At 37.4% G+C, this 14,044-nt stretch overlaps 1 protein-coding gene across 1 annotated transcript in view; it reads left to right on the top strand.

Moving 5' to 3' along the window:
- The window catches only part of LOC136569494 (coiled-coil domain-containing protein 171-like), a 41,609-nt gene that overhangs the window by 4,486 nt on the left and 23,079 nt on the right, over positions 1-14,044 (top strand). The window contains exons 2-10 of the mRNA XM_066569884.1: positions 2,461-2,628; positions 4,239-4,427; positions 5,628-6,132; positions 6,859-6,975; positions 7,813-8,039; positions 8,673-8,858; positions 10,112-10,285; positions 10,758-10,903; positions 12,457-12,511. Of these exons, the coding sequence (XP_066425981.1) occupies positions 2,461-2,628; positions 4,239-4,427; positions 5,628-6,132; positions 6,859-6,975; positions 7,813-8,039; positions 8,673-8,858; positions 10,112-10,285; positions 10,758-10,903; positions 12,457-12,511 (1,767 nt within the window). The remainder of the gene's footprint in view (positions 1-2,460; positions 2,629-4,238; positions 4,428-5,627; positions 6,133-6,858; positions 6,976-7,812; positions 8,040-8,672; positions 8,859-10,111; positions 10,286-10,757; positions 10,904-12,456; positions 12,512-14,044) is intronic.

The following is a 14,044-nucleotide window of genomic DNA, read 5'->3' as shown; positions in this document are numbered from 1 at the left end:
CTTTTTGTTATTATGTTACCTTTAAAAAAATTACTACATGAATAAATGTAAGCAATGCCTTGGAGAAGCTAATTTGAAAATATTATTTAAGTATGGGCAGGATGTACTGGCATTCCTAATTAAGGCATTTTGTAGATATTGATGATCATTTCATGTGAAGAATGTTCTTTCTACCTAACTTTTTTGTCAAGTTTCATGAGCTATCATTCTAGAAATGTTTTTTTTTTTTTTTATTTCATACACCCTTTTAGTTTTAGTGCAAGTATTTGACTGTAAAAATTGCTTGAAAATTATTTCAAGCTTTCAGGTGGAAAAGCAGAGGGGATTTTTTGTTGTTGTTTTGTTTTTTACTTGTTTTGCTGTGGATTTGGCACATTGGATGTATTTTGCTGGATTATTTTCTGAACTTTCTCCTCTTATATGACCACTTTGGGCTTTTCTACTCTCTTTACTCAGCTACACCTTGAATAACAATTTTGCCATCTTTTTGCATAGCAGCAGGGACAAAGGAAAGTTGTCAGCATATTTAGAAAATCTCTCCTTTCATTGTGTGGTTACATTTGCTCTGTTTCTACTCTTAGCAATATACATTTTTTTTTGCTGGTGGCTTGGAAACTTCTCCTCTTTCTCTGTCAGAGCTCTGAGCATGGAGGGTACATGAGGTCTGTTCCCTGTGGAGAGGAGCAGAGACCTGCATCAGAGAGTCTTCAGATCTGTGGGTGTCTTTTGTTCAGCTGATGGAGTTATTCCCCACTTTGTCTTAGTGCTGTCCACTGCCCAGGCAGATCTGTCATTCATAAACTGGAGACAAATAAAATCAGGATCTTCTTTTTTCTTTCTGGGAGAATAACAGCTTCTTCCATGCAAGCCTTAATGTATTAAAAGACATCTGCTGGCCTAGTTAGCCTGAAAAAGTAATTTCATCAGGCACAAAAGGAATGCATACAGAGAAAAGCAACTGTCTGCCCTAACTACAGGCATTAATGATTGCTATTTCTAACTACAAAACACAATTGCAAGCTGCAAATATTCTACTGAAGTGCTTGCTTCCAAACCTGAAGTGCTTGCTAGCTGTTGCTGTGGTAGGAGTTTTCCTTTTTATTTGTATTCCTTAGTAAAATATATGACATGACAAGAACTATGGACAAGATTCCATTCATGATCAAGATTTCTGGTAATGGAAACAGTATTTAATGCTAGACTCAAAATTAATGTTACAGTATTGAAAGGGTAAAAAATAATAATAATTAGCTCACTGTCATATTCATAGAGCTGGTTGTTTTAATTATTTTACTCAAAGGCGTTCAAACCACAAGACTGTCCTGAGCGGGTGATAAAAATATTCATTTTTGGAAGAGTTGTATTAGTGGTTGCCTTATGAGATCAGGTATTTATGGCCTTGGATGGCTTTGCATTTTTCCCAAAGCTGTTTGTATTTGTTTGGGAAGCAGAATTGCCTGTGTGTGATCCTGTTTACTCCACTGAGATAGCTCTGATTTTGCTGCGCAAAATGAAAAAGCAGAAGACTGTAGCAGAACCTAAGTATAGATAACATTTAATATATTGCTGTTGGTCTTTGCTATACCCATGCTTAAATTGGGTAAAAATGTCAGTGCATTTCCTTCCCTTCATTCTCCCTTCCTGCTTTCCTGACCTGTACAGTATTTTTTCATATTTTATAACATTTTTATGCTTCCTGAATATGTTTTTCCACTCTAGTCTGATAATCTTATCTTGATCTCTGACTGTACTAATACAGCATTTGAGAAACAGCTTTCTATTATCTTAACTTTAAAAAGTTTCTAAGGCACTTGTATGTACTAAAAGTATGAAGAATTGAATTTCTACTGCATGCTGTTGTTGCTAAAATTTATTTATAATCTGAATCAAGTTAATATACCACTGATTAAAATCACTGTAAATAAATGAGGCACAGCTTTTGGAGTTTGACTGATGGAGCTGTAGGCCCATTTTGGCCAGCTGTTTAATCATATCTAATCCATGCAAAACAAATTTTTAAAGGAATTTAGAGTGTGTTGTGCTGCCAGGCCAACTGGACAGTTTTCTGTGTGCTGTGCAAGTGTTGGGGCACAATTTGGAGGCACCTCAAGGTATTAACATGGGTGAATGAATTGCATCCACTAGAGCATGGAAATTTTTATCTGTGCCAGGTCATGGTTGTGGCCCCCACAGGACTGGGATTTACTCACATACTTTATTTACATACTGTGTCTAATTAGATAAATTTTGTGAAATCTGTTTTCTTACTCTGCTGTAATATCAGGCAATATTATGGCTGCAATTATTAGAAATGAACTGAGGAATTTTGTGAAGCTGTGAGAAGGAGCCTTGAGGGCTCATTTTCAGCTGCAGGCAGCTCTGCTACCACACATAGGATGCATCTCTTTTGATTTGAACATTGCCCAGCTACAGCAATTAATTTTTTTCTTTGTGTTCCAGAGGGAGATGTCCATCCTCCTGAACACATACCAGACTCTGGCAAATGCCCAGGTGCTTTCCAGACCAACAAACGTCCCCCTGGAAGAATTACCTTGGGCAGAGCTTTGTGCCCTCTTGCATGAGAATGTTGAAGCCCTGCTCTCGAACTTCAGCAAGGCTAACCAGAGGGTGAGTGTCCCCAGGCATCAGCTGCCTCTGCTGAGCTCAGTGACATTTGCTCACACTGCAGTCTCGTTAAAAAGGACTGATATTCATCCCCCCAAAAGGATTTGGACACTAACAAATGAGCACCATTAATTCTGGCTTGTCCACTGCTCACTTTGTTGCCAGGGCATTTAGATGTGACTGGAGTGTGCATCAAGTCTCTCAGCTCCACCTTCTGTGCAGGATCTTCTGAAAGGACAATCTGATAGTAGCCACAGGAACCTAATTAAAAGATAATAAATTCATCGTACTGATGAAGAAATTCACTGAACCTAGTCATTTACAGTCACAAATCAAGTCTTTCTTTTACTATAATCCAGAGGCCAAATACACTTTCTCCAGGAATATCACCTTTTAATTATGTCTTTATGATTCAGCTGTACTACTTGAAAGAATGCCAGTGTGGGGTTTTTTTGTTGAATTGTAACTTTGGATTATGACATTTTTATTCAGAAACACAACAGAAATACCTATTATAAAACATGTCAGGATCTGTAGGAAGGAGGAGCTGTACTTTTCTGAGTGGTTTTAAAGCAAGTGAGCTTACATGGCCTTTCTCCCCAGAAAGCCTTCTGGTTTTATGAAGGAAAAACCCCTTTTTAAATAACTCAGCTGGCTCCAGAGACTAAGCTATGCCTAAAGAGCTCTTTAGGGTATCACTTTGTGTTCTGGTTTATTTCTCTTTTGAAATAGATGAGGAAAGGGAAGGGAAGGTAAACACTGCTGGCAGCGTTTGTAGGGCTTGTGTCTTATTGTTGCTTGCTTTTTAAGTAAGCATTGTTATTGAGACTGATTATGAGGTCTTCTAGGGCTTTTCTCATGTACTTAGCAGCTTTTCTGGGATTTTAGACTGGGCTGAAAAAACTTTTTTTCCACACAGTTCAGTGTGGTCTATCTGGAAGTATCTCGATATTTTCTAGGAGCAGAAAGTTCAGGTGTGTGCATTTGAGGATCATTGTTGGCTTGGTTCATTCCTCCATTTAGCTTGCATGAGGTGCAGTGTTAAACCACAAGAGTGAATCCCTTCATGTTTGTTGAAAATACATCCTAAATGTATGAGCTACTTGTAAGGAAAAAATTCTCTGTGCTAGAATTCCCTGAAATTGTTTTAAAACTTAATAATAATCTGGAATGTCTTGGCTTTTCAACAAAAGAAAAAAACCAAAACCACAAACAAACAAACAAAAAATAAAGGCTGTGTTTTAATTATTGTTTGCAATCATCACAAACTTCTAAAGGATATACTTGGATTACTAATTTACTAAAATTTAATACAATCATTAAAAAAAAAACGTATCAAGTGTCTGGCTCAGGTTTCCTGCAAAGAGGGTGACAAATATCTCTGCAAGCTGGTAGAAGGATAGCAAAACCAAAACCAAATAAAATACTTTGTTTCAAAATATTTTTCAGTTTTGTTTTGAGAACCAAGTAATTCATCTGTTGTGAAAGGGTTTTACTTAGTTTTAATAAAAATATTGAAAAAACTGCAGTTTAGATTTGATGCTGGAATAGTCTGTGCTTAACTTAAAGTGAAAAGGTAAATAATAATTTCTACTTAAATGCTTGTCACACAGATATCTCACCTAGAATATATTTGCAAGCACAAGACTGACACTATGAATGACCTTCAGCAGAACCAGGAGGAGGCTTTGGAGAAAATGTCTGAACAATTAAAAGCACAGGAACGCTGGTGGCAGAAAGAAAAGCAATATCTTGAACAGCAGTACTCAAACGTCCTTGCAGAATTTCATGCAAGATCACAGGTATGGTGCTGTGAACTTCTACTTGTTTTTTCTTTAAAAATTGAATGGATTATTTCAATAGTTGAAGCCTCTTAGCAGTTAAAGGTCATTTGGGAATTTTAGTATATGTTTAAAGTTTGAAAAAATCCAAAACCAAACAACAAGCCAACCCATCCCTGTGCTAATATTACCATCACTTAAAATAAGAAATCAATTACTTTGATCAAGCATTTGTTGAAGAGAATTTAGTCTTCAGGCCCAGCTGAGAAGCCTGATTTCATCTACAGATGGCAGATTCTTTTTCTGAGAATGTTAAAGCTGTAAGATCAAATTGGCTTGTTTTGAGAATTACTGAGGGCAGCAGCTACTTTTCAGCATCATCATTTGCAGAGATTGTATAGAATAACAATAATGTGGTATCACCTGGGGATAAATTTAGTTACATATGTAGTGACCCTAAGAGCAGTGGTAGATTTCAACGGTGTTAAGCAACTCTGTTTTTCTGATACTACAGTGAGGAGTGGCCTAAAAGTGTGAAACTGTCACTCCTTGTTAGATGAGTTATTTGCAATCCAGAATGTTCCCTGTTATTCCACAACCACCATTTACTGTCTTTATCATCACACTCCTTCGCACCTGTTTCAATTAAAAGCGATGTGAATAAAGGAAATAGATGTCCCTTGTTATTTGTGAGTTACTGCAACTTACTTCACAGAATAATGCTGTATTTGATGCAGATTTCAGGGCTGGAAGTCTTTGCATGCTGAAAAATTTAATCTGTCTACTTTCATGTTCCAGACTTCCTTATGTTTTTCCTCTCACTTACACTGGTTTTCTGCTTAGTACAGCAGTGTTCTCTCTGAAATTGGAGGATGTTATTACCATTGTTAAGTCAATTCATAAAACTGTCTTGTGGGCAGACAGGTGGTGTTGGACCTTCTGTGAGCTGTCACGGTGTTGGTGGATTGTTTTCAGAAATCAGGAGTCCATTTGCAGTTGATGATCGTGTAAATTTCCCTCCTACCACTTTTTTTGTTTCATACATCTGATTCTGTAATTCCTTACTAGAAGAGACACTTTCATCACGATTATTACTAACAACTTTTGCTCCTTTAATGCATCATTTGAATGGCAAAGCTAAATTTTCTTTTCATTCTTGTCTAGGTAAAAACCATGTAGTTAATGTTTCTTCTGTTATGGTTTGGTTTGTTTCTGTCGCAGGAATGTGAAGAAACAGTGCAGAAAATGAGGCAAAAACTCTATGGCCTTGAACAACTCTCTGACAAACTGGCCCAGGAAAACGAATCCTTGAAAAATTCATTATTAGATGCTTTCAAGGCACGCTCATCCCTGCTGGCAGCCTGTGCGCTGCTGTCAGGGGCCCTGTGCTCTCTCTACGGCCGACTGTGCGCCACGTCTCGCCAAAGAGACATTCTCCAGGAACAGGTGAACCAGCACCAACTCCTGAACCACAAGATCGTCAGCCTCCTTTATGCTCTCCCTGCTGTGGTGGAAAGAAACCAGGACGAAGGCAGGCTGAGGCAGAGAAGAGCCAAGAACCTGGTTTATGTGTTCCGAAGAGCCGTGATCGCAGTTCTGGCTGCTAACAGGCTGAGGGCTCTGGCCCGATATTCTTGTACCTTTTTCATCTGGACAGATGGATGCAGAGGAAGCTCTGGAATTCAAGTTTGTCTGGGAGAATCCAGAGGCAGGCATCCTGTGACACGTAAGTGAAATGTTCTTAAAGAGTTAAATCAAATTACATGCTTAGGGAATAACAAAGAGTAATATTATTATTACTAGGGCATAAAGACATATTTAATGACATTTTGACAAATGCTATTTACGGATTTATGATTTTTATATTGCTTGACGAATTTATTTCACTCTAAGAGGAAATGCCTAGTCTTATGTTAAGCACTGCAGGTAAAATTGCAATTATGCACATGAACTCAACACTATCTGATATTTTTGATATTTGTTTTATGGATTTCAGAATTAGGTGCTACAGCATCTTCTCTGTGGTAAATATCTTGCAATGTTCCCATTTTTTTTTTTTGGAAAAGGTATTTCCTCTTTTTTTAAAAAGAATTTTTCATATTTATTTCCTAAAAATCCACAAAAAATTGCTTTCTGATTCAGATAAAATATTAGCATAGGATTTCAAAATTTTCTTTAGAGATTATGTCTAGATTGCCCCTTTCTTTTGCCAGACCAGTTTATATTTCCCTCTACAATGATAAATGGTATTAAAAATGTTTTCCAAATTAGAAGATTCATCTACTTTTTTTTTTTTTTGTCATTCTGGAAGCATGCTTAAAACAGTCTAAATTGTCCTGACTAATTTCTTGTTTAATGCTAATTTTTGGTTAATTTCTGAAAGAGCTGGAGATAGCAGTGTGCCATATTTTAGTGATTTACTTATCCTGTTAGCTGCAATTCTGTTTCACAGGTTTTGGAGAGGAAGGAGTTGACTGTATTGAAGCAGTTAACTGGTTGTCTAGCTCTAACCTCTATACTGCAATAATCAGTTCCATCTCAGAACTGGAGGGTGTTCTCAGCAACCAAGGTAATTTTAACTGTATATTGTTGTAGCAGAAATATATTTTAAAAATAAATAAGTCAGGGTGGTCATATCATTTCCATTTTTATGATTTTATCTAAACTCTTCTGGATCATAGCTCTGAAGAGATATTTCTGATATTTATGATAGATGCCTTTGACTAGAGGTTATGTCCTGAGCTAGTCAATACAAATTGTAGTGGAGCTGTTTCCCTGAAAGAGTAATTTGATTCCAGGGTAAAATAATAACTCTTTTCTACATTCTCTGAATGATCACATTTCTGTACTGTTGGAACAGATTACTTTTCTTAAGCAGCTGATAGGATATTTTATGCTTTCAGTATATAGAGTCATGGAAGCTGAAGGCTGGAGAGTGTTTCTGGAGTTTATTTACAGTGAGAACTGATACAGGTTCCCTTGGTTCATCTGCATTTCTGCAATCCCTGGTTCTTTATTAACCTCTAGTTTTAGAGTCCCCACATTTTTGTCACAGAAGAAAGGATATTAGAAGAGGGATAATTTATGTGAATAAAGGGAAATATCAGGAGAAAGACAAGATGATGCATTTTCCAGAAGCCTAAACACTAAATTGGTATCAAAGTTGCCATTGAATCAAATGTCTTTAGATTCAGTTTCAGGCACTTTCTTCTTTGATCATGCCGTTTTCAAGAAATTGAATTCATATCCTTTAAAAGTAAAGTTGGAACAGTGGTTCAGATTCAGCATTCTGTGTTTCAGAATATTTACAGGTTCCATCCTGTAGAAGTGAAAAAGAACGTGATATTACAAGGAATGGGAACTAATAACCTGCTCGATGTTTCCTTTTTGTTGTTTTTTCTTAAAGATTCAGAGCTCTGGCTTTCTAGTAACTCGCTGATCGGCACAGCCAGGAACTGCTTTGCAAAACTGATGGACAACCTGAGCGTTCTGATGGAGACAGTTCAAGGGAACGCTCGTGGGTGCAGAGCCTACCTGGAGAGGGACTCGCTGATAGAGAGGCTGGCTCGTGGGCTCCAGAGAGTAAATGCCCAGGCCCTGGAAGCTGGATTCCATGACAGACTGCCCAGCACAGTAAGCAGATTTACAGTCCTCCTCCATGGAAACAGAAGGTTTACAGCAACGGTGAAGCTCCCTTGATAGCAGCATTTATTTGGTTTCAGGCTGGTGATGAGTCCATGACAGTCAAGTGCTACTATGTGGACACTCAGAAGTAGATTTGTCACACGTTAGGGTGTGAATAGGTCTTTTCTTTTATTGACAAAGAATTTTTGGAGGAGGTTTATTGTATCCAAGTAAAAGATTTTTTTTCAAGTTCTATCAGATCTGTATTAGCTTATAATAAGAAATTTGCTTTTGGCTTGATGTAAATGTTAAGGTTGCTTTTTATTATTGTTTTCTCCTTTCTCATGTTTACCATCCTTTCTTTCAGTAAAGATAACCTTCTTCCCTTTAACCAAAATGAAAGGATAAACTCTTTCTCTAATAATCTTCATAGTAAACCTTAGGTGAAAATAGTACTTCCTTGTAAACAGAATTTGCAGTAACCCTTGGTTGGTGAAAGGTTCAGACTTTTGTATATGTCTTTTAGAGATGGAGGAAAAAATGATAGTTTTGTCTTCACTTTCTTGGGTCTTAAATATTATTCATTTTATTGCTAAAATAGCAGATTTTATAGCCCATCAACTTGTTTCTGTTTGCTGACAGAGAAACATAGCAACTTTGCAGCAAGAAATATTTGAATTTTCACGAAGGCTTCATGCAGCAGAGGTAGAGTCCCGCTCACTGCACCTGCAGCTTGCAGAATGCAGATGGGCTTTCAATGAGATGCAAAAAGATGCTGAAAAAGCAAAAGCCCACAGACTGCAGACCCAATTAAGTGAAGCTCAGCAAGTAAGTGCATTTGACTTGGAGGCTCTCTGCTTAAAAGAGAATCTCCTTTCTACACATTTTTTGATTTGTGTTTTTTTGGAAAACAAGCATAAAATTGATTTCCTTTCAATAGAATTTTCCAGAAAAATTGTCCAGTAAATGTCACTAAACTAGAAGACAGATGTATTTAGAAATACCCTTTTTCCACTGGAGTTTCCTTTTGATTTGTAGAAGGAGGTATCCTGTATAAATTAGGTCTTCAGCAATGCAGATTCTCCCATTTGTTGGAAATGTTGATGTGATTTATGTATCCTAAAAGAAGATTTCACTTCCACAGAGTAAAGTCAGCTGGAATGAACGTATTCAATAAGACTGTTCATGAGAAGTTCAGGAAATACAAATGCAGCAGTTTAAACTCTGAATGGATGTTGACAAATAACATAACAATGGATGTTGTTATCATAAAAACAATACAAATTTTACTGGGTCTGTTTCCCTGAAGAAGTAACTTTATGGCAGGGGGAGAAAAAGCCTTCTCCGACATTGTCAGTAGCACAAATGCCCAAAATTCCCCTGAGTCTTTTCTGTTGGTGATTGACTTACTGAAACACCGTGGGTTCCCTAACCTGAAGCCTAGTTGGTAGAACCTGTCAGGGTGTCCCAATCCAAACACTTCCAAGCAGAGAATATCTGCTAGATGATGTCTCACCCATTGTCCTTCCTGTTCCTAGCTAGTGAAATGGATTTTTTTTTAACTCAAAAATGTCTAATCATCTTCAGTTTTGTTCCTAACAGGTTTTATTCCCTTAGTGTTTTGGGACAGTTAGATGAAACTTGTCACATTTTAGATTGTAGTTGAAATGTAGATGATGACTTTCCTTGAAGAATTATTTCTTCTATCTGGAACAGTTTTTGGAGGAGAAGAACAGTCCACAAAGGTGTTTACAAGGATTAATAAGCTATCCACTAAGTTTTTGAACATTGATCTGTCTATTTTTCCTTCTAAATATTGAAGTTTTGCATCCTAGGGTGCTACTTTGACAAGAATAATGAATGACAAGACTTTCCATGAATGTTCTTTATAAAAAACACAGCAATTAACTGGTCTGCCATTTTACTGTTCAGTGATCTGTCTTCATGTTAAAAAAACCTCAATACTAATCCAAGCATGCATTTGTTTTGTATTTGGTAGGTTTGCAAGTGGAACTCACTTAGTGGTAGGGAAAACACTGAATATAGTTACAGAATCAGGCACAACTTCTTTCTCTTTCCAGAGAATCAACCAAGACAATATACATGAGGAGTTAGATAATGCTTTGCAGCGTGAGCATGAGGCACAATTGCTTTTACAGGTACAGCAGCAAGGGATTCAGGAGCTGAGTAATAGACTGGAATTGCACTCATGTACCAACAAAGATAGAAGTCAAGTCTCCAATGTACCTCTGATGGTAATGTTATTCTTCTGGAACAGTCACTAGAGTTTTACCTTCTGTTAAATAAGCCAAATAGTGCAGTCCTTGTATAAATAAAATAACGGGAGTAAATACACACGCACTACTCAGTCTGCTGAGAATTTTAGTCTACTGAGAAAACACTTCAAAGACTCCATTTTTTTTCTTAAGCTATGGATGTTTTATTTTTAACAATTAAGAAAAAAGTCTTCAGTGAGGGTTTGATTTGGGCTTTTAACCTACAATCATTTTGTTTTCTAAAACTTATTTATACGTAGAAAATATACTAAAAACTGGGGGGGGGGGGGGTTCTGAGTCATTAATGCTTTTGCTAGGAAATTCATAAAACCTTAGGATGCAGTGGTCCAAATCTACTTCGCAATCAATTTGTCTTCCACGTTGGTCAGTAGCCAGTGGCATAAAGTGAAGTTTATTTGGGCTAAATAGCAACTCTGCTCTCTGCTGGCAGAGCCTCTCTAATGCAACAGAGGAGCTGAGGAGAAGAGACCAAGTTCTGGATCACCAGAATAGACTCCTGAAAGACACAGAGCAGGACCAGCAGCGGCTGCAGGAGACTCTCCAGGAGGCAGAGCGTGCCATCCAACAGGGAGCAATGTGAGCCCTGGGGTGCAGGGATGTCACTTAAAATGTATAAAAATTTAAATTCCTACTTCCATGGGCAGAGTTTTAGCCCTGTACTATGTAAGGTTATAAGAGAAAAGTACATCTGTCTCCTTTTTTTTTGAAATTCAGACATAGTCTTCTAAAAACAAAAGTGCTAGTTCAAAATACTAGGTCATACATTTTATGCAGTTATCCCCTAATAGTGCTCCAAATTCTGGGTGCTGAAAGAACTGGCAAACAAAATACCTGTGCGATCTTACTGATCTGACAACATCTCTTTGGCACATCCTTAAAGTTCTGTTTATTTAAGAAATGATTGTTTGTTCTCTGTGTTTCCACGCCATCTTGTTATAGGCAGATACAATTTATTTATAGTAAATACAGAAGCATCAGCTAGGGGACAGGTCTTCACTGCCAAAGGGACTGAAACCCATTTTGGATCTCGCCTTTCCTGTGGTACAAGACAGATCTTCCTGCTGATTTCAGGGAGTTTTGGATTTAGACCTAATCCCCACACCACTTGCACCATCACCTGGAATGACAGAAAAGGCTCAGGCACTGGTCTTGAAAAGACTGGTAGTCAAAAGGAGCCCCCTTGACTTGAAGGAGCTAATTACTAACCAATTCTTACACCATATAGTGAGATTAAAATAAAACAACAACTTTGCAGACTTTGTTTTCTAATACTTAACCATAGTATGAAGCATGTATTATGAATATTGTTGTTCCATGGCTAGGATCTAAAAGAATTTTAGTCATACATGGGTTCATTTGACCTCTGAAGACCAACATCTGAGAAGCTGTAAGGGCTTTATGCACGAGGGAAATAATGCAATTTGTATAATCCTCCATGAAATGTTTAACAAGCTCATTAAAATGACAAATGTTATTTGGTAGGATTTGATCCAAGCAGCTGTCACCTGCAGAAGGATTTGTTCTAGAACGCTTGCCCTTTCCATCCTAATCACCCCAATCTATTTTGGACATTCTTCTTTGTGGCCACACATATATCCAGAAAAGATTATTTTAATGTGAAGAGACTTTAAAAATGGCATTTTCTTTCTGTATATAGCAACTGAAAACCAACAAAGATAACTTTCCCTTCATTGTTCTAGCAGCTCTTCACAACTAATAGGGTTTTTTTCTCCCTTTGGAACTTATACACAAAGCAGGTGAAATAAACAGAATCTGTCAGTGTTTTCCAATACAAGAATATAATTCCATCCTGCTAGAGACTTTTAATGACCTCTGTATCCAAGCGATGATAGTTGTTCATTGATAGGCATATAATCACATCAGCTTTAATTGCTTATCCTCAACAGAAGCATCTTTCATTTGGAAATACACCAAATGCACCAATATGAACTATTTTTAGGGTTTGCATTGGAGATATGAAAAAGAGAGAAAATCCTAACAGTTTATTATCAATTATTTTACAAGACATCAAAACCATAAGGTAGCTGAAGATTAATTTGTACATTGGAAGAGCTTCAGTTCTATAAAGTTTCTCCATTGTTTTGTTTTGTTTTTTTCTTTTATAATAGAGACGAAGAGTTGATCATTAATCATATAAAAGCTGCGGAGGCCGCCCTGAATGAGGTATGAATTTGAAGTGCTCCCTCTGATTTGTGTTCCAAACATGCCAAACTCTTAGAACTGTTTATTCTCAGGGGAGGAGAAAATTTGTTGCAAAGCAACTTCCTTTCCTTCGAGTTCCAGTTTCCGCCCTCAACTTCTACCATCTTAAAAAACTATAGTGGAATAAAATGCAAGTTTGTAGTATACACACAACTTGTTCTAAATGTAGAAGTTATGACAAAATTCACTTTCCTTCCCTAGCTGAGCACTATTTCTGGTTGCCAAGACTAATGCAACATACAAAAAATTAGCAATTGTTGTGGTTAACCGTCTACTGAAGAATGAGAGATCACATACTTTGTGGCTATGAAACATTTGGCTTTGTGTCTGCTACTTTAACCTCTGAAAATTATTAATAGGAAAAGAAAATGCAGGAAGTCATAATCTGTGGTCAGAACCTTCCATGGTATTTTTTTAAAGCTCATTTTAAATTTAATAATAATCTCAAGTTTTCTCTCTGACTTGTACAAGTGTGGCCTGGTATAGGACTATTTGAAGGTCCAACAAAGCTGTACATATGAATTATTTTAGGAGAAAGGAATATTTTCAACTATAGCTCTCATGGTAGATGGTTTATAACTGCTTTTAATCTACAGCAGCACAGAGCAAAAGAAATGTTTTCATTACCTTGGAGTGTCGATTTCCCTTACTACATCTTTAATTCCTAGTAAAATGGGAATCTCTTCTATATTTTAGTTTCTGTATTCACCAAAACTGTTGTTAACTTTATTTTCAGATATCTTTTTCAAGTCTCTTTCCTTTAATGCTCATGGAAAGTGACAGAACCTAAACTGCGTGGTTCACCTACAGCAAACTGTGCTGATAAGAAATTTCCTTTGTGCCACCACCATCTTCATACTGGCTTCTTTCAAACTTTGCAAGTGAATGTCATGCAGCAACTGCTGTGTTTTTACAGCGATAGATAACGTCGTCGTGCCATGTCCTTGGCCTTTCTCTTTTCAGGGCAGGGTGCTTTTTTCTTTTTTTGGTAGCATTCTCTCCCAGCACTGTGAATGAGAGATTTATTTGCAATGAAAATTCAATCAGTCGTACTTTATCCATGGATGTTAGTTCCAGTGATCAAAGCAAGTCCACTCAATGGGCTCAAGGGGACACCGTTCATCCCCGCTCGTGTGTCTGAAGGAGAATTACCACTGATGCTGGGGTATTTTCCCTTTAGGTCAGAGACGAGGCTGTGGCATCAGATGCTGCAGCAGCCGCGCCACTCCCCAGCCTGAAGACCCTTTCAGAGGAAGCAATGAGAGACAGGCCAGAGGCTGCATCCTTCCAGGTTAGAGTCTAAAACCAATCCTGTTTGGTTTTTTTTTTTAAATTTTCTTTCTTTTTTTGCATCTGAGCTGCAACAGGCAGACAGATTATGCTCTGAGCATGTGGAGAGCAAAAAGCTTCAAAAGTATTGCAGTCAACGGTTGAAAGAATTTCCATGTATACGCTTGCACATGGTATTTCAGAGATGATGTCAACTTTCAGTTT

Source organism: Molothrus aeneus (assembly GCF_037042795.1).
Source record: "Molothrus aeneus isolate 106 chromosome Z unlocalized genomic scaffold, BPBGC_Maene_1.0 scaffold_33, whole genome shotgun sequence".
NCBI classification, from domain to species: Eukaryota; Metazoa; Chordata; class Aves; order Passeriformes; family Icteridae; genus Molothrus; species Molothrus aeneus.
The sequence above is the reverse complement of the archived record's forward strand: the minus strand, read 5'-3'. Positions and strand labels throughout refer to the sequence as shown.